Genomic DNA, 19,607 nt, shown 5'->3' on the forward strand with positions numbered 1-19,607 from the left:
CAAGGATAGAATGATTGAAGTAGAGGAAAAGAAAATGTCTTATATATGCTTAATCTCCACAATAAACCCGAACAGACACTGGAAAGAGTTCAGCTTCTGTGTTGTTTTCCCTAAAAGCACCAATCACTTTGCAAAATAGACCTTGGACTGACATGTTGGTCCATGACCTCCTCTTTTGCCACAATAAAGCCACTCTCAGGGTGGGAAGCAACACCTCTTATTCTGTCTATGTAGCCTCCAACCTGATGACACAAACATCAAATTCTTCTTCTGGTAACTTTTTCCCTCCCACTTCTCTCTTCTTCTTGGCTCTTACCTCCTCTCCTCATCTGGCTATCATCTCCCCCTGTTGTCCCTCCTTTTTCCTTTTCTCCCATGGTCCACTCTCCTCTCCTATCAGACACCTTCCTCGCTCAGCCCTTTACCTTTCCCACCCACCTGGCTTCACCGATCGTCTTCCAGCCGATCCTCCTCCTCCACCCCCCCACACACATTTTTATTCTGGCATATTTCCCCTTCCTTTCCAGTCCTGAAGAAGGGTGTCTGCCTGAAACATCGACTGTTCATTCATTTTCATAGATGCTGCCTGACCTGCTGAGTACCTCCAGCAGTTTGTGTGTGTGTTACTGTGGATTTCCAGCTTCTGCAGTGTCATTTTTGTTTCTATTCTGGCGTTTTCCCATTCCTTTCCAGTCCTGAAAAGTGTTCGGACTGCAACGTTGACTGGTTACTCATTGCCATAGATGTTGCCTGACTTGCTGAGTTCCTCCAGCACTTTGTGAGTGTTACTCTGGAGGGACGTTGTCTTGATTCATCTGACATGCACGTACCTTTCCAAGTGTTCTGTAATGATGCTATTGTACCTGCCTCAACCACCTCCTCTGGCAGCTCGTTCCGTATACTTACCACACTCCACATGAAAATATTGCCCCTCAGGTCCCTTTTAAGTATTTCCCCTCACCCTAAATCTATGCCCCATGGTTCTGGACTCCTCTCCCCTTGGGAAAAAACTGTTACCATCTACCTTATCGATGTCCCTTCATAATTTTATACACCTCTGTAAGGTCATTCTCACTCATTTATACCCCACGGAATAAAGACCCAGTCTGACCAACTTCACCCTCCATCTTAGGCCTCTAATCCTGGGAACATCCATGTAAATCTTTTCGGCATTCTTTCCAGTTTAACCACACCTTAGCTATAACAGGGTGACCAAAACTGTAGACAAGTGTGACCTCTCCAATGACTTATACAACTGCAACATAACGCCCTGTACCCAATGCCCTGACGAATAACCTCCTTCACCATCAGCAAAACCTCCTAACATTGTGTCACCTGCAAACGTACTGATCATTTGCACCTAAATCGTTTATATAAATAACTAATATCAAGGGTTCCAACCCTGACTCCTACATCTACCGCTAATCGCTGGCCTCCATGTTGAGAAATAAACTTTGACCACCACCCTCTGCTCAATTTTGAATCCAGCTAACTCATCCTCCTTGGATTTCATGTGATTCAACCTTTTAGTCCAGCTTACCATGCAGGACCTTGTCGATGGCTTTGCTAAAGACCCAATAGACAGCATCCACTGCCCTACCCTCATCTATCCTTTTGATCACCTCTTAAAATGGATCTAAAAGGTCTGCCCACACATAAAGCCATGCTGCGGTCTTCTAATCAGTCTCAGTCTTTCCAAGTGCTGGTAAATCCTGTCCCTCCAGTAACTTCCTTGCCGCTGATGTCAGGACTGTCCTGTAGTTTCCCTGGCTTATTTTTGCTACCCTTCCTAAACAACGGAACAACGTTCAACACCTTCCAGTCTTCAGAAACTTCACCAGTAGTTAACAATGAAGTAAATATCTCCTCAAGGGGTTCCGCAATTTCTTCTCTTGCCTCCCATAAAGTCCGAGGGTATACTCAGTCGGGGGCTGGGGATTTATGCACCTTAAAGCCCTGGGGATATATTCACAAGCCACAGATGCTCCTGGACAATTCCCCTTCCACTCTGCACATTGTGCAAAGTGCCCATGGTGCTCTGAGTTAAATGAAAGTGTCGATCATCTTCTCGAGTTACCACGCCATTTACCACATAGAGAGGCTGCAATCATTGAGTTGTCATGGCAACAGGCCCCAAAGCTCCTCTAGATAATTTCCAGCTGTTATACATATAATCTTCTTGTGTTGTACCCCAAGTACCCAACACTTTAATTTCACAGGATTTAACAATAAACCTTGCCTACAGGTTATTAACCTTTACGCTCTAGAAGGCAGGGTATTCATTTTGTTAATGCTGATGGGATGAAATCACCCCGTGGAAAATTACTAATGAGCACAATAACATTTTGGTGTGAAAATCCCTTGTCAGCATCTTAACAATGGGGGCAACTCGTCTGAGTAGAACAGGGATAACATGATCATCGTAGGAACGAGTACCGGTGAGTAATGGGATACAGGGACCAATGTTGATTCCTTGGGAAACAGGCAGAATCAGAGACTAGTTCCACCCTCTACTTTTGCCTCCTACTAGCTGGATCCAGGGTGGTGACTGCACAGGCAGGCTGCTGGATCAGACACTTAGCAGTATTTTGACATTTTAGTAATAAAGCTAAAAATTCCACAATTTCCATCTCTCCCCCTCCTTTCTTTTTCTATTCCCTATTCTAGTTCCTCTTTTACGCCTTTTTTCTCCTCGCCTCCCTCTATTGCACTGCCTCCAGCACTTTCTCCCAGGCCCCACTGCCTTCTCCCATAGGATTCGTTCTTACTCAGCCCCTTACCTCTTCCACCCCTGTCCCTTCCCAAAATCTTACTTGATTCCCCCTCCCCCACCCACCCATAACCCATAATCTATAGTTTTACACTTTAGAAAGATGATTAAAAAAGGTTAATAAATATATTGAAACTATAACCCAAGTTCAGATTTCAAACTCATATTTCCATCAGGTCATAACTAAGCAACAAAAATATTTCTTTCTATAGCATTATAAGGCAAAATAGATTATACAGTTCAGGTCTGGAGATCAAATAATTAACTCTAGCCTCTTTCACCCAGTGATAATATTAAATTTGCAGCTGAAAACACAATTTGATTCCAGTATTTAACAAGGACAGAGGATTATCAGGTGAAATATTAAACAGTTAAACCAAGTGTAGTTATGGTAAGCATAACACATTTCCAGACATTATCTTAAGGGTAGGAGGGCTATGGTCCAGGAGCAGGTCGATGGGACTAAGCAAAATAATAGTTTGGCAGGGACCTGATGGGCTGAAGGGCCTGATTCTGCACTCTATAATGGGTGGTATTCAAAACAGCACCCACTTAAATAGTTATCACACAGTGAGCTGTTAGGAAGTATTAGACTGCATTACTCTGAAAGTGGCGATATATATTAATTATGACACAGGAGGCTGTTCAGCACATCAGATCCATACTAGCCCCTAAGAGATCAATCCCATAAGTCCCTTTCATCCTTTGTTTCCCTGTGGCTCTGCAAATTGCTCATTCTCACAGCTCCCTCACCTCTGATTCTTTTTGCCATTCGCCTACACTGAGGGATAATGTACATTTACCAAAGAATGCACCAGCACATCTTTGAGATGTGGGAATCATGTAGTCACAGGAAGAACATGCAAACTCCACACTGACAGCTCAGCTTCCTGGAGCTCTGAGACTACTGCACCACCCAGAAGGGCACTCTGAAAATAAAAGTCCAATGGGGTGAAGTCACGGTGCATTTATGAAAGGGAATTCATGCTTAGCAAGTTTGTCTGAGGTTGTGACTGAAAAAAGAGAACATCAGTATCCTTGATCCTCAGTTTGGACTTACAGGAGACAGTGAAATGTCAAATGGAACAAGCTCAGGTAGGTAACTTGGTCAATGTGAACAGGTTGAGGGGCTCGATGAAGTGACAATGGATGAAGTGTCTAGTCAGTTTCAGAATAATGGCCATCTACTCTAGATTGAATTGAGGGGTGGTGGGGAAGTGAAGAGGAGCTGAATGGTCATCTCCCAGTTGTTTCTGACACTCTTCACTGATTCAATAACATAGCACTGGTGAATGGAACAGGCTGCTGTATCTACCTGTTCAACAGAACGCCCAGGTGCAAAAGCACAGCACTGGGTGTGAAATGCTTTGTGACTCACCCAGTGGAGAATTCAATTTTCCTTAAGTAAGGACTATAACTTCTAATTCATAGCTAGCACTCCAGTTTCACACTGTACAGAACAGCAATACTTCAAAGACTTCCTGTCTGTCAGACTCTCGTGGTTCACACTGACAGACAGGAGATTTGCATCAACTCTCAATATTTCCAAAACAGACCACATCTGTGAAGTGATTGATTGATACCTTCCAATACAATTCAAGCTTTGAGAAAGTCATAAATGAGTGAGCATTGTGAAGTATTCAGTATCTGGGCAAGGCAGAAGGCTTTAGTTTCACTTGGTCTGGGAAGAGCTACTTTAGTGTTTAAAGGAACATATTGAGGTGAATGGGAAGTAAATAAGTGCAAGAACTTCTTGGTGAGAAATGGGCACTGAGTGCTTACTATGTTAGTATGCTTACCAAGCTCTTTGCTATGGTATAACAACATACAAACCTCAATGATTGTGCTTGCAGATTTAACAGATTACAAATGAGATTGCAAGCCAACTTATCATTTTTAAGGATATCATCTTTATTTATCAATTTATCATCTTTATTTTAAGAGAGAGAAAACACGTGGATGAAATATAAAATAAAGATGAGAATTTGAGGAAGAAGGTCACAATTGGATCCTTTAAATTAAATTTCTCTTTGGCATTGGCAACAAGTAAACATAGAATATGTTTGACAGCCAGTTCTTTGACGTACTATGCATAGTGTTATTGAATGGCACCCTCAGCGGTTTTGGAGACTTAGAAAGAATACCAAACGGAAGTTATCATTCAGCTTGGGAGTCATCTGGAGGAAGGTCCAGAAATATTTGTTGTTAAATACGGTCAGGGTAAAATAAAGAACTGAGTCTATGAATGCAGACGGATAAACTGTAAATGGTATTTGGGAACGGCGTAGAGCGAAGCGTTTTGCCTGGTTGGATAGTACTGTGGGTGTGGGACCCCAGCACTGCAAACCCCACTGTGGGACTCTGATAGAGGAATCCCTGCTGTGGGTGTGGGACCGTAGTACGGCAAACCCCACTCAGGGACCCCTATACGGGAATTCTATCAAGGGATGTAAGTGATAGAAATGTGAAGGGTTTGGGCTGGATAAACAAGACAAGGAAATATTAATGCTAGAGAAGTCCTGAAGATGAGGTATAGGGGAATAGAAGAGAATTATAAACAGGAAGGTGTAAGATAGAAGCTAAAAATAAAAGGTGCAAATTAAGATTACAGCTAAAATAAATGTTTGAAAAAGATAATTTTTAAACCTTCTTCCTTCCTGGTGTTTAATTTCACAAATGTGTTAATGACTTTGAACATCTCGTTTGCAGGGCAGGACCCAGATCATACAGCTACAGGATTATTCAGCAGTAAACTTATTTCTGCATCATTGTTAAAAACACTTACTGTTCCTGGGCGAGGGTAGGGCACTCTTCCTTGGAACGGCACCCACTGGTAGCTGGGCCCTTCTCTGTGAGCGTAGGGCCCCAAGAACACCCTCCTTATGTCCGACATACTGTACAAACACACTGCCGAGCCCTTAAAGATGTTGCTGTGTTGGGAAAATTCATGAATTGGTTAGTGAAGACCGGAAATAAACTAGTTTTCATCCTGTTTTGGAGTGCAGGTTATTATGAAGCAGTGACCTCTGTGAAATCCCAGTATTACTGTATCCATAGTCATATTGAGGGAAGACACATGTCAAAGCCTGAATGGTCACTGCAGGCAGTGGACAGAAATGCATTCTTCATCTCCAGGGGCTGTAGGAGCTTTGACATGTCCTGCCACACTGGGCAGATTAACTGAGCCACATGTGTCTTTCCTAATGCCCTTCCAAAAATAAAGACCACCTGCTTTCCTCAAAAACACTGACTGGTTGATGTGAGTGATGATAAAAGTGGTTCGGCTGCCAACTGAGTCAAGTTGACCAGTAAATGGCTTCCCGACTGCCCCAAAGGCAATGGGATCTGAGGGACCATTCTCATACCAGATCATCTCAGAGGAACTGTCCTGGGCCAGACACCCTGATGCAATCACAAAGAGCCAGTGGCTCGACTTTGTGAGGAGTTTGAGGAGATTTGGTGTGTCACCAAAGATTCTAGCACATTTCCACAGGTGTACTGTGGAGGGAATTCTGACTGGAAATGCAAATGCACAGGATCAAAAGAGAATGCAAATTTGCAGACTTAGCCACCTCCATGATGGACATGAGCCTCCTCACCACCAAGGACACCTTCAAGAGGTTATGCCTTAAGAAGATGCAATCCATCATTAAGGACCTTCACGATCTGGGATAAGCGCTCTTCACATTACAACCATTCGGGAGGAGGTACAGGAGCCCGATGACCCACGCACAATGTTCTGGGAATAGTTTCTTCCCCCTGCATCGGATTTCTCGGTGGTCCGTGAACCCACACTCTTTTGCACTATTTATGTACTTTTTGCACTCTATCACAATCTTACATCTTTGCACTGTACTGCCGTCACAAAACAACATATTTTGCAACACTGAGAATAAATTTGTTATCTTATTTGGATCCTGATTCTGGATCCTATCTGGTACTCCGTCCACTTTCAATCACTAACTATTCCTCTCGGTGAATATTCTCCTAAATTGAAGTCTGTCCTTAAAACAACAAAGGGCTGTAATTGGAATGCCTCCAGCTCGATCAGGTTGGTAAATCGTGCCTGCCCCTGGGGGCAACTGTGAACAACCAGATACTGAATGAGCTGCAGTACCAGAGTGGTCCGCAGGCCCTGTGACAATTTCACCAAAGTCTGATTAAGTGATTAACATCAATAAATATAATGCAGGGAAACTGTGATGGGTAATCGATATTATCTATAAGTAGGGTGTCATGGCAGCAGAGTGGCAATCACCGTCACAGGTTCAACTCCCGCCGCTGCCTGGAACGAGCTTGTATGTTCTCCCTGTGACCGCGTGGATTTCCTCCTGTGCTTCAGTTTCCTACCACATTCCAAGGACGTAAGGCTAGAGAATTGCGGGCATGCTATATTGGTGCATAAAACATGGCGACACTTGGCTGCTGCCCAGCACAATCCTCACTGATTTGATTTGACAAAGACGACACATTTCACTATATGCTTTGGGCAGCACGGTAGGGTAGCAGTTAGTGTATCGCTTTACAGCTCCAGCGATCCGGGTTCAATTCCCACAGCTGCCTGTAAGGAGCTTGTACATTCTCTCTGTGACTGCAATGGCTTCCTCTTGTCTCCTCCCACATTGCAAGGGTATACGGGTTCGTCGGTTAATTGGCCAGATGGGTGTAATTTGGCGGCACGGGCTCATAGGGCCGATAGGGCCTGTTACTGTGCGGTATCTCAAAATAAAATGAAATAAATATCACTCCCAGTGCTCTTCGCAAGTGATCTGTGACAATGGAAGGAGCACAAATGCAGCAGGGACATTCAACACCTGCGTGAGCATTTAGTGATCATGAGCCAAAAAACACTTTCCTCCAACTAATTGTTTCATTCCTGTGACAGACTAATACTTAAATCTAAAATAAAACAAACCTACCTAAAAAAAACCCAGATTCATAGAAGTAAACACACTAGATTCTACAGATGCTGGAAATCCAGAGTAACACACACAAAATGCTGGAGGAACTCAGCAGGTCAGGCAGCATCTATGGAGGGGAATAAACAGTTGACATTTTGGCCTGAGACACTTCCTCATGACTCGAAAGGAAGGGAGTGGAAGCTAGAGTAAGGAGGTGAGGGTAGGGAAGGAAAGTACAAGTTGGCAGGTGATAGGTGAGACCAGGTGGGTGGGTGGAGGGGGGGTGGTGAGGTGAGAAACTGGGAGGTGACAGGTAGAAGAGGCAAAGCGCTGAAGAAGTAGTAATCTGACAGGAGAGAAGAGTGGACTATTGGAAAAAGGGAAGAAGAAAAGACCATAAGACAAAGGAGCAGAAGTCGGCCGTTCAGCCCATCGAGTCTGCTCCGCCATTTTATCATGAGCCGATCCATTCTCCCATTTAGTCCCAACCCCCCGCCTTCTCACCGTAACCTTTGATGCCCTGGTTACTCAGATACATATCAATCTCTGCCTTAAATACACCCAAAGACTTGGCCTCCACTGCCGCCCGTGGCAACAAATTCCATAGCTTCACCACCCTCTGGCTAAAAAATTTCTTCGCATCTCTGTTCTGAATGGGCGCCCTTCAATCCTTAAGTCATGCACTCTTGTACTAGACTCCCCCATCATGGGAAACAATTTGGCACATCCGCTCTGTCCATGCCTTTCAACATTCAAAATGTTTCTATGAGGTCCCCCCTCATTCTTGGACTCCAAGGAATACAGTCCAAGAGCGGACAAATGTTCCTCATATGTTAACCCTCTCATTCCCTGAATCATTTTAGTAAATCTTCTCTGTACCCTCTCCAACGCCAGCACATCCTTTCTTAAATAAGGAGCCCAAAACTGCCTACAGTACTCCAAGTGAGGTCTTACCAGTGCCTTATAGAGCCTCAACGTCACATCCCTGCTCCTGTACTCTATTCTTCTAGAAATGAATGCCAACATTGCATTCTCCTTCTTCACCACCGACTCAACCTGGAGGTTAACCTTAAGGGTATCCTGCACGAGGACTCCCAAGTCCCGTTGCATCTCAGAACTTTGAATTCTCTCCCCATTTAAATAATTGTCTGCCCATTTATTTCTTCTCCCAAAGTGCATAACCATACACTTTCCAACATTAAAAGATCCAAAAAAGAATCCTGGAATAAAATGGTTGTACGTTCAAGAGGAACTGGATAGTTTGGGGTCCGTTTACTTGATATTTAGAAGAATGAGGGGTGATGTTATTTACACGTGTAAGATTCTGAGGTGATATGGCAGGGTAGATGTTAATATCTTTTCACTCATGTCTCAAACAAGCTACAAAATAAGGGACTGATCATTTAAAACTGAGGTGTTAGAAATTGCTTCTCTTAGAGAGAGGTGAATCCCTGAAATTCTCTGCTGCCAAGGGTGGTGGAAGCCAGGTCATTGGATATAATTAAGGTGGAGGTACCTAAGAAACTGGCCACTGAGTGTAGATAAATATTTGAAAGATCGAAGGTGATAAGGAATAGGTACAGACCAGGAGATGAGGACAGGATAGATCAGAATTGTTATATTGAATGGCAGGGCAGGCATGATTGGCCAAGTGGCTTACTCCTGTAGTGTTCTTGCAAACATTCCTGCAACCCTCCACCTTCTTATTCTGACACCTTCCCTCTTCCTTTCCAGTCCTGATGAAAGGTCTCATACCGAAACATCGACTGTTTATTCATTTCCATAGATGCTGCCTGACCTACTGAGTTCCTTTTGTGTTTGTTGCTCTAGATTTCCAACATCTGCAGAACCTCTTGTGTTTATGCAATACTCCTTGCTGATTTTGAATGCCCAGTGCTCAACGTGTGAAGTTTTGCAACCTTCCAACTTTTGGAAGAACACACCCGCACTTGGCCAACGTTATCCCACAGACGCAGACAGGAATGTACTGCTCGAATGGAACAGTGTGTTTTAATTATTTAATGAGTTACTAAACACTTGAGGAATATGGTCACTCTATTATGTTGGAAAAGCATATTTTCTCTTAAGGAATTTGAGTTCCCAACATCAGGAAACTCTTTGAAGTTCCTACTTTGGAATTTTGTTGGGAGCACATCAAAATCCCAGAAACCACCAGCACTGGGATTTCTGTTCCCTCACTTCCTGCAGTGGAGGAAAACATTCAAGTCCTCCACAGTCCAAGAGCTGCTAAGACAAATCAGAATCAGGTTTAATATTATTGACATACACTCAGTGGCAACTTTATTATACACCTGTACACCTGCTCGTTAATGCGAATAGTGCCAATTATGTGGCAGCAACTCAATTCATAAAGGCATGCAGACATGGTCAAGAGATTCAGTCGTTGTTCAGACCAAACATCAGAATGGGGAAGGTATGTGAACTATGTGACTCCGACTGTGGAATGATTGTTGGTGCCAGATGGGGTGATTTGAGGATCTCAGAAACTGCCGATCTGGGATTTTCATTCACAACAGTCTCTAGAGTTTACAGAGAATGGCACAAAAAAAAACCACACAAAAATATCCATTGAGTGGCAGTTCTGTGGGTGAAAATACCTCGTTAATGAGAGAGGTCAGAGGAAAATGGCCGGAGTGGTTCAAACTGACAGGAAGGTGACAGTAACTCAAATAATCATGCATTACAGCAGTGATGTGGAGAAGAGTACCTCTGAATCTTGAAGTTAATGGGCTACAGCAGTAGAAGACCACACCATGGTCCAAACCTGTACTTAATTAAGTGGCCACTGAGTGCATGTTGTGAAATGTGTTAATTGTGAAATAGTACAGTGCAAGATATAAAATATACTATAAATTACAATAAGAAATACAGTATATATAAAAATAAGTTAGTAGTGCAAATAGAGAGCAAAAACGTGGACCATTGAGAAATCCGATGGCAGAGGGGTAGAGAAGATGCTGTCTGTAAAACGTGAAGAACCAGTCCTGTTCATTCACATACTGTCATTACCTGGACGTTGTAAAGATGCCATATATTGCAGGGTTCTTGGGATCCTTCGAATTCATTATGTAAACATCCTCTGGAAAACAAAGTAATTGTACTTTTCATTTGTGAAATGAGCCACGAAATGCGACCGGTTATTTATTGAGTCCCATTTCAAATGCTGTACTTACGTAGCTCATCAAAGTGAGTGTCGATACCGTTTGGGCCAGGCACTGCACACACTAATCGAGCTTTGAGGAAAGTCACCCACTTATTCACCAGACTTCTGTGGCCACCAAAGTCATTCTGGCAACAGAAAGAGGACACATTAATTGAGAACATCAAGCAATGATCCACAGCAGAGTACCTGCAGACAGAGGAAGGGATTTACACCTCTGTATATCTGTGGAGCCAGCCATTTTTGAGCACCAGCCTCTCTAATCTCTTTCTCACATTTCCATCATTCGTTTTTTTGTTTCTGTCTTCTGGAACTTTAATTCAACTTGCTTCCTCCTAATTACATCTCCACGTCACATTGATTGATATCACCAGACATTTATCTTATGTCAGCGACACCACTACCATACGTATCTTCTCATCTCTCCTGGTCTCCTCACTTCCATCCCTCTTTGCTCTCTTCTTGCTCAGTCCCTTGTCAACAACTGAACAGAAAGGTCATTGAACATTGGCACAGCACAGGAATATGCCCTCTGGCCGAGAAACAGGACCGTGAAGATAACATGGAATTTATAGACAATCGCTTTCTGACCAAACTCAGCAACTGCATCAATCCATTTTAGTAGGTGTGTCACTGACAACTCTTGAAGCAAATCTGTCATTTATAGCTGCATTTAGAACTTTAATGCCAAGGGTGACACGGTAGCGTAGTGGTTAGCGTAATGCTTTGACAGCACCAACAATGAGGGTTCGAATCCCATCACTGTCTGTAAGGAGTTTGCACCTAGTCCCTGTGAACACGTGGATTTCCTCTGGGTGCTCTGGTTTCCTTCCACATTCCAAAGATGTACACACAAGTGAAGGTTAGCAAGTTGTGGGCATGTTATGTTGGTGTCAGAACCATGGCGACACCTGCGGGCTTCTCCCAGCACATCCTTGAACTGTGTTGATTGTTGACACAAAAATGATGTATTTCACTATATGTTTCATTGTTCCAATGTGTACCTGTGGCAAATAAACTAATCTAATGTTTTTATTTTTTATTTATTTAGAGATACAGCACAGTAACAGCCCCCTCCAGCCCAATGAGCCCATGTCACTCAATTACACCAACGTGACCGATTAACCTACTAACTGGCACTTCTTTGGAATGTGGGAGGAAACCAAAGCACCCAGAGGAAACCAATACAGTCACAGGGTGAAGGTACAAACTCCTCACAAACAGCGGTGGGAATTGAACTCGGGTCACTGGCGCTGTAGTACCATTGCACAAACCGCTACACTACTTGCTAACTCATTTAAGCTTTAATTCTCTGAAGAAACAGCTCAGCTCATATATATATAAAAAATCTTTCTCCCTCCCTCTCTCTCTCTCTCTCTCACACACACACACACACACACACACACACACACACACACACACACACACACACACACACACCAAACAGTTCTGTCCTCATCCCTCTTTAGAATGTATCCCATTCAGGCTCTGTTGCTCTTGTGCATTGCCAAGACAAGGTCTGGGCACATTTCCACCTTCCATTACTCATGCATTTCTGCATTCATTGCAAACATTTAATCTTAATTTCTCTTCACCACATTGAAGAAAAATTACAGGCCTAAAGCTCAGAGGCAACATAGTTGATTGGCAGAAGTCAGAATTTCTCTTCTCTTTAAAAGAAAGTTGCTGGCTTCATTATCAATCAAATTAAGACTCCTGAGGCCAAATCCATGGCAATCATTCAGGTTCCATCTGCATGGCAGCTATTAATCACCACAATGACTTGAAACTATTCATGTGTGTAAGGTGGAACAGATGGACCAAGAAGCCCTGGCAACACTTCGCATCAGAGGCTGGTCAGTGATCTGCTGACATAGTCAGACATGAACTTCCCCAACGATGTTGGGAAGGCTTCATCTTCTTCCTCGGAAACACAGCGACTATTACACAGAAAGGGACATTTGTCCTGTTGGCTCTGGTTCCTGAACAAGGGTATAGCGTTTGAAAATTTCCAGTCCACCATATTCACGATGTTGGTGTTCAGTTCAGTTCCACGCTTATTGTGTCTGGGAACCCCAAGCCTCAACAGGAATTTGAAATTCAAATATATAAACAGCTTGTGATAATTGCATTGAGTTTTTCTTAATTGAAACAAATTGTGAATGACAAACTTTCCTGGTATTTCCTCCAAAGGATCGAAGAGCAGTGCTGACTATTTTGATGAGGTCCACGTGGCGTTTCTTGTACTGAATCTGAATGCAGTGTGGAGTTTCTAGATGAAGCACATTTGAATGGCTGTTTCCATGTTGATAACTCTGCTTTCAATTACTGCTGAACATTGGACTCCTAAACGGTAATAGTTATGGCTCCAGACCATTAGAAACAGATAATACACTCCTAGGACCAAGGGACACAGCCTCAGAATACAGAGATGTCCATTTAGAACAGAGAATGAGGAGGGAGTTCTTTAGACAGATGGTGATGAATATGTGGAATTCATTGCAACAGATGACTGTGGAGCCCAAGTCATTGAGTATATTTAAAGTGGAGGCTGCAAGGTTCTTGTTTAGTCAGGGCATCAAACATTACCAGGAGAAGGCAGGAGAATGGGGATGAGAGGGATAATAAATCAGCCATGGTGGAATGGTGGAGCAGACTCAATGGGCCGAATGGCCTAATTCTATATGTTTCATATAAAACATGTAGGTTTCTTACTTTTCCAGTAATTTGTCCCCAAACCAACTACAGATTAAACAAACCTCCAGACCTGGAATGTTATTTCCTCTCTGTTTTCCGTTAGCACTGTGATTCATCCCAGTCTTCTCCACTCTACCCTTCCTAGTGCTGGGACTCAGGGCCAGAAAACAAGATCCAGAAATTATTTCCTCTTCCAACACTTCCCAGACATGGGCTGCATTCACATGGAGACTGAAGCCAATAAAAGGGTTAGGGAGAAAATCCAGACAAATAGGTAGCTGACTTCTGTCGTGGTCCAAAACATATCCAATGTCACTAGACTCCCTCCCTTCCCCTCTGTTAAAAAAATCATAACACATACATACACACACAGACACATGCATACATACACTTAGATATAGATACACACATACACACACACACAGTATGCTGTGTGCCTACCCTCCTGTGCCAGCACTGTCACCTGACTTCCCCTATTTTTCCTTTGAGTCTCTCTGCCAGGGATCTTCTTTCTGTTGAAGATTAACTCCTGCTTCCTCTCCAATTTCATCCATATCTCAACTTGGAATGTTCTGCAAGTTCCTTGGACTCTGGGCTGGAGGTTTGTTTTTCTATTGTATCTGACACACAGCCCTTCACAGTCCAGTCTGTTACAGCCTCCATTTCATTGAGCATCCGATGGCCAGAGCCCTGTTTCACTAACCTTTCTGAACCAGGCTAATTAGTGGTGTATTAGTGATGACCAATGGTATCGCATTGAGACATGTCTGTTGATTCACAATCGGTAGTTGTTGGGTAGCAGTCATTTACTTTAGGCCCCGACTTGGACGAAATTTTCGTTGGGACTCCAGGCCAAGCCTTTGGACAGTTAAAAGTAAATGCTGAGGATTTATAAGGCATCGGTCAAACTGAATCTGGAGTGCAGTTTTTGGCCCATTATCAAAGAAAGGATGTGCTGGTGCCAGTGAGGGTCCAGAGATGGTTCATGAGAATTATCCTGGGAATGAAAGGGTTAATATATGAGGAGAATTTGATGGTTCTGGGCCTGTACTCACTGGAGTTCAGAAGAATGAGGGGGGATCTCAGTGAAACCTATTGAATATTGACAGACCTCAATGGAGTGGACAGTGAGTGAATGAGTCCAATAATGGGAGAGTCTAGGACCCGAAGGCACAGCCTCAGAATAGAGGGGTCCCCCTTTAGAACAGAGAAGAGGAGGAATATCTTTAGCCAAGGGTGGTGAATCTGTGGAATTCATTGTCACAGATGGCTCTCGAGGCCAAGTCATTGAGTATATTTAAAGTGGAGGTTGACAGGTTCTCAGTTAATAAGGGCATCGAAGGTTATGGCGAGGAAGCTGGAGAATAGATTGAAAGAGATAATAAATTAGCCATGATCGAATGGTGGAGCAGACTTAATGGGCTGAATGGCCTAATTCTGTTCTTTTGTCTTATAGTCTTACGACAGGACCTATCAGCTTTCTCCACTGACCTTGCAGATCTGCCCAATCCTGGAGTGGGTGGCTTTCCCCGAGTACTCGCCATCCAAAGCATTTTCTCGAAAAAAGAAAAACATTTTATCATCTTCAGGGTTGTCGCTTTCTGGGATCAAGTGGGCACCAATAAATTTAGGTTCTAGAGAAAAAAAAGGTGCAAAATCAGCAATCTATTAAAACATGGAAATTTTGTGAAAAATTATCTTCCACGGTTGGGTGCTTCTTAATTAATTGATATCCCTGTAGATGTAAACTAAGCATTTGATTTTTAATTATTGAAAATAATAAACTCCTGTAAATCAAACAAACTGATATTTGGAGTGAATTGATATGTTAATTGGTCCAATCTCCACAGCATATTTCTCCTGAATGTGACCTGCCATGTGACCAATCGGTCTGGAAGATCCCACAAGATCTGTTCTCAAAGACACCCACAACATAAAGTGAGGCTCTTGCAAATATCAGAGGTGGGACCTAGAAAGGAAAGATATTACAGCATTTTTAAAGGATCTTGGCTGAAGCTGAGGAGACAGCACATCAGCCATGATGTTACATTTGATCCCTGACTCCTTAGTCACATGATCAGTGCACCAGTGATCCTTTATCGACCATGTACATCTTCGTCTTCCACCCAGGAGAAGAAATGGATAACATCTGCAGTGTTTGCTCCAGTGAATGGTTGTATGCTTCCTATCTATTCCTCTCAGGAGTTTCAGTACACCCTGGTGTATCTGATGCTGAATTAACCTGAAGACAGGCTCTCAGTAAGTGAGGTTTCGTGCTACTTTGGGTCTTCATATTGGATGCAATGTGTACATGTTTAGCACCCCTTCTTGGCTGGGTTCCCATGGTGAGGTTGTTTGAGTTTCCCTGGTTAATGAACGTGATTGCATTAGCAGGTTAGCGTCAGCACATACCTCGTGTGGGATAAGGACTTGCGTACATACCGTTCAACCACCTGGAGTCGTGCTGCTCTGTTCTGATGGGGTGATGATGCCCCAGAGTGCGGAAGATTGCAAAATCTCTGCCCATGAAATCGGCGGCAGTTCCAGAGTACAGTTCTCCGTCTGCAATGGGGAAGCAGAAATTGTCATTGCTGGACGTTCTCTGACAGCTTTCCCTAAAGAATTTGCTTATTGAATCAGTGTGTTAATAATCACTTTGTCTTTCCCCTCATCATTTTAGAGTATTGATGAGTATTGAGCAAGAGCTCCTTCAGTGAATTTATCAAAAACTCTTGCACACGTTTTAGCGTTCATCAGGTCCTATTCACACTCTGAACAGAATATGTTCATACCTCATAGAATAAGAGTATCTGTGAGCTCCCTTTTGCAACAGTGAGACATTGCAAGTGTCTCATCTCCAGTCTGGAAGTAACAGGGTGCTGACCATCACTGATGGCCCTTTCATCTATTAGCAATGCTGTCCATGCATAGCTCTGAAATCCCAGTGGAGACACCAGGGACAGCAGGTGCTGGAATCTGGAGCAACAATTTGCTGGAGAAACTCAGTGGATCAAGCAGCATCTGTGGGAGGATAGGAATTACTGTCTCTGACGCAGAGTTTCAACTCGGAACTGTCAGCAATTCCTCCAGCAGATTGTTTATTTCTCTGGAGTTCCAGTGTCTGGACCAGGGTCAGATTTCACCAAGGATATTCTTGCTATGTGGACACCTCATATACTGTTCATTGGTAAATTACGGGTGGAAACTATTGCCTTGACACTCATGTCAGGCAACACCTGTGGAGAGAGAAACTTCCTACAGGAGCACCATTGACAGTGTCCTGTCTGGCTGCATCATTGTGTGGAACTGAAGCTGCAAGGCATCGGACTGCAAGACCCTATATTGGACAGTACAAACGCCGAGAGGACACTGGGGTCTCCCTACGACCTACTTGTGCAATTAATGGAAGCATTGTAGACAAAGGGGCCCAAAGTATTGTTGAGGATCCCTACCACCCATCCCACAATCTATTTGACCCATTACCTTCAGGAAGGAGGTACAGGGGTATTAGGACTAGGGCAGCCAGACTGGGTAACAATTCTTCTCTCAGGCTGTGAGACTAATGAATACCCTGCCACCACCAAGATCTCGTCACCAGGACAGCGAGCTATTTACTGTACTGTACTGTTTACTGTTTACCCGTGATTCACCTTACAACATGAATTCTGATTTGCATTTTATTAACTTATTTATAGTATACACACACTGTGCTGGAAGAGCTCGGTAGATCAGGCAGCAAATACGGATGGGGATAAACAGTCGACATTTCAGACTGAGACCCTCCATCGGGACCTTCCTGAGCCCTGATGAGGGATCTCGGCCTGAAACGTTGACTGTTTACTCCTGACCTGCTGAGCTCCTCTAGCACAGAGTGTGCATTGTTCTAGACTTCCAGCATTTCCAGTATCTCTTGTGTCTATCATCTATAGTATAATATTATGGTTTACGTGCTGTGACTGATATATGCTGGATAGGCTGGAGGATTGTTGTTTCATTTGGTTGTACAGTGAGATGACAACAAACTTGAACTTGAGAAACAGTTAACATTTCAGGTTTGAAACCCTTTGATGCAGAAATGTTAACTTTGTTTTTCTCTCCACAGATGCTGCCTGACCTGCTGAGTGTGTCCAGTATTTTCTATTTCAGATTTTCAACATCTGCAATTTTTTGTTTTGATTGTCTCTCTGTTTATTGTGCCCCTCATAACCCCAGCCTCTCCCAGTTGCCTACAGAACCAAAGTTCTTCATCCATAGGCTCATGGCAGTAAAACCTTCCATTTACTCTCCAATGATTTTGTATCTTTCCCAAAGTGAGGACCTGGATGGCTTTGGCAGATATCCAGAAGAATGAAAGATAGCAAATACTGTTCCCCAATATCAAAAGTATTGTTGAGACCCCGACTACCCATCCCACAATCTCTTTGACCCATTATCATCAGGAAGGAGGTACAGGGACATGAGGACTAGCACTGCCAGACTGGGTGACAGCTTCTTCACTTCCCGCTTCTTCGGTCGGGATAAGCCCACAGTAAATAGGTTCTGAGGGACAGGATTTGTGTTCACCTGGAAAGACATGGACTGCCTTTGTGTGGTGATGTATGAATGCAATGAGAATTTCTTCCCTTTGGAGTTGTGAGTATTTGCAGTTCTCAACACTAGAGAAATGTAGAGGCAGAATCCTTGATTATAACCAAGTGGACACTAGCAGACATTAGAACTTTGGAGTTAAGGGTATGCAGAGCGAGGGGAGAGTGCTGAGGCCAAGACCGATGGGCTGTGATGTTACTGAACGGCAGAACAGATTCAAGGGTCTATGGTCTCCGCCTGGTCCCATCTCTCATGTTCAGACAGTATGAGAGACAATTAAAGGATCAGGTAGACATGATAATCTTCTAGAGATTCAACACTGAATGGGATATGGAGTCAATTACATAGTCCAAAGAGAAAATTGTCGCCTGCCTCCAGGACTGATCCTGATAGGGTGAATTTCAGCCACAGAAAACTCTCTGATGGGACAGCACTGATCCCCAAGCGTTGTCGTCTGGTGAATGCACAACTGCAGATGAGGTCACTACCCGTTTGCCTCGATGCTACGCTGGCTTCGTCCTTTGTGGGTGTCCCTCTCTTGTGCTGGACCTTCACTCGAGTTGCTGCCACAGTCACCTCTAGGTCTAATTCCAGCTGTAAGTCACTGCCCCACCATAAACCTCCACTTCAGGCTCCACAGAATTCACTTCCAATGGCTCATTATCAATGAACCAAACGTTCTCCTGCGGCTCATTAAAAGAGGAATTCTCCCCCAGTAATCATCAGCCCTCTCTTGCTAACAGTCCGTCCATTCATCACCCCACTCCCCACTCCCTCTTTGTCGCTCCCTCTGTCTATCTGCTTCTCAGACCTGACCAGAATCTGTTGCTGCGGGCTCAGGAATTATTGATTTCTCTGGAAATAAAAATAGACCAAATCCTCATGAGGATTTGCAGTTCTTTGCAATGTGAGCTGGAGAACAATACAGAGTGTCAGAGAGTGTGACTGTAGTTTAATTTCCTGCCCATATCCAGTTCCGCAGTGAAGAATCTATTCCAATGATTTCCTGTCTATCTGGAAGCAATAGTAACCATTATTTATCAGCAGTATTGCAAACTGATCTCATGGTTCATGGTCTCTTCACTTCAAAAGCCAACAGCCTCAAAATTCACTCTCGTGACTCCTGTACGTTTATTGGAGATCCAATGCAGAATAGGAATCGTGTTTATTATCACTGACAAATGTCATGAAATATCTTGTTTTGTGACAGCAGTACAGTGGGCATAAACATCACTGTAAATTAGAAAAATAATTCAACAGTGTAAATGGCACATTGTACAAAGAACAAATTTGAGTGAGATGTAGATCGAATATAAACAATAGCTCCTTACAGACGTAGTGTGTCACACAACTTTGATATGCACATCTGTGTGTGTGTGTGTGTGAGATTGTGTGTGAGCGTGCATGTTTGTAAGTGTGGGTGTGTCTGTGAGAGAGAGTATGTTTCTATGTGTGTGTGAGGCAATTCTAC

General features: G+C 43.5%; 1 protein-coding gene across 2 annotated transcripts in view; it reads right to left on the bottom strand.

Moving 5' to 3' along the window:
• Positions 1-19,607, bottom strand: part of LOC140186929 (semaphorin-3A-like) — a 257,855-nt gene that overhangs the window by 75,100 nt on the left and 163,148 nt on the right. For both annotated transcript variants that reach the window (XM_072241701.1, XM_072241700.1), the window contains exons 7-11: positions 15,992-16,111; positions 15,041-15,183; positions 10,866-10,980; positions 10,702-10,771; positions 5,556-5,700 (exon numbers count right to left, since the gene is read on the bottom strand). In XM_072241701.1, coding sequence (XP_072097802.1) covers positions 5,556-5,700; positions 10,702-10,771; positions 10,866-10,980; positions 15,041-15,183; positions 15,992-16,111 — 593 coding nt within the window. The remainder of the gene's footprint in view (positions 1-5,555; positions 5,701-10,701; positions 10,772-10,865; positions 10,981-15,040; positions 15,184-15,991; positions 16,112-19,607) is intronic.

Source organism: Mobula birostris, chromosome 23 (genome assembly GCF_030028105.1).
Source record: "Mobula birostris isolate sMobBir1 chromosome 23, sMobBir1.hap1, whole genome shotgun sequence".
NCBI classification, from domain to species: domain Eukaryota; kingdom Metazoa; phylum Chordata; class Chondrichthyes; order Myliobatiformes; family Myliobatidae; genus Mobula; species Mobula birostris.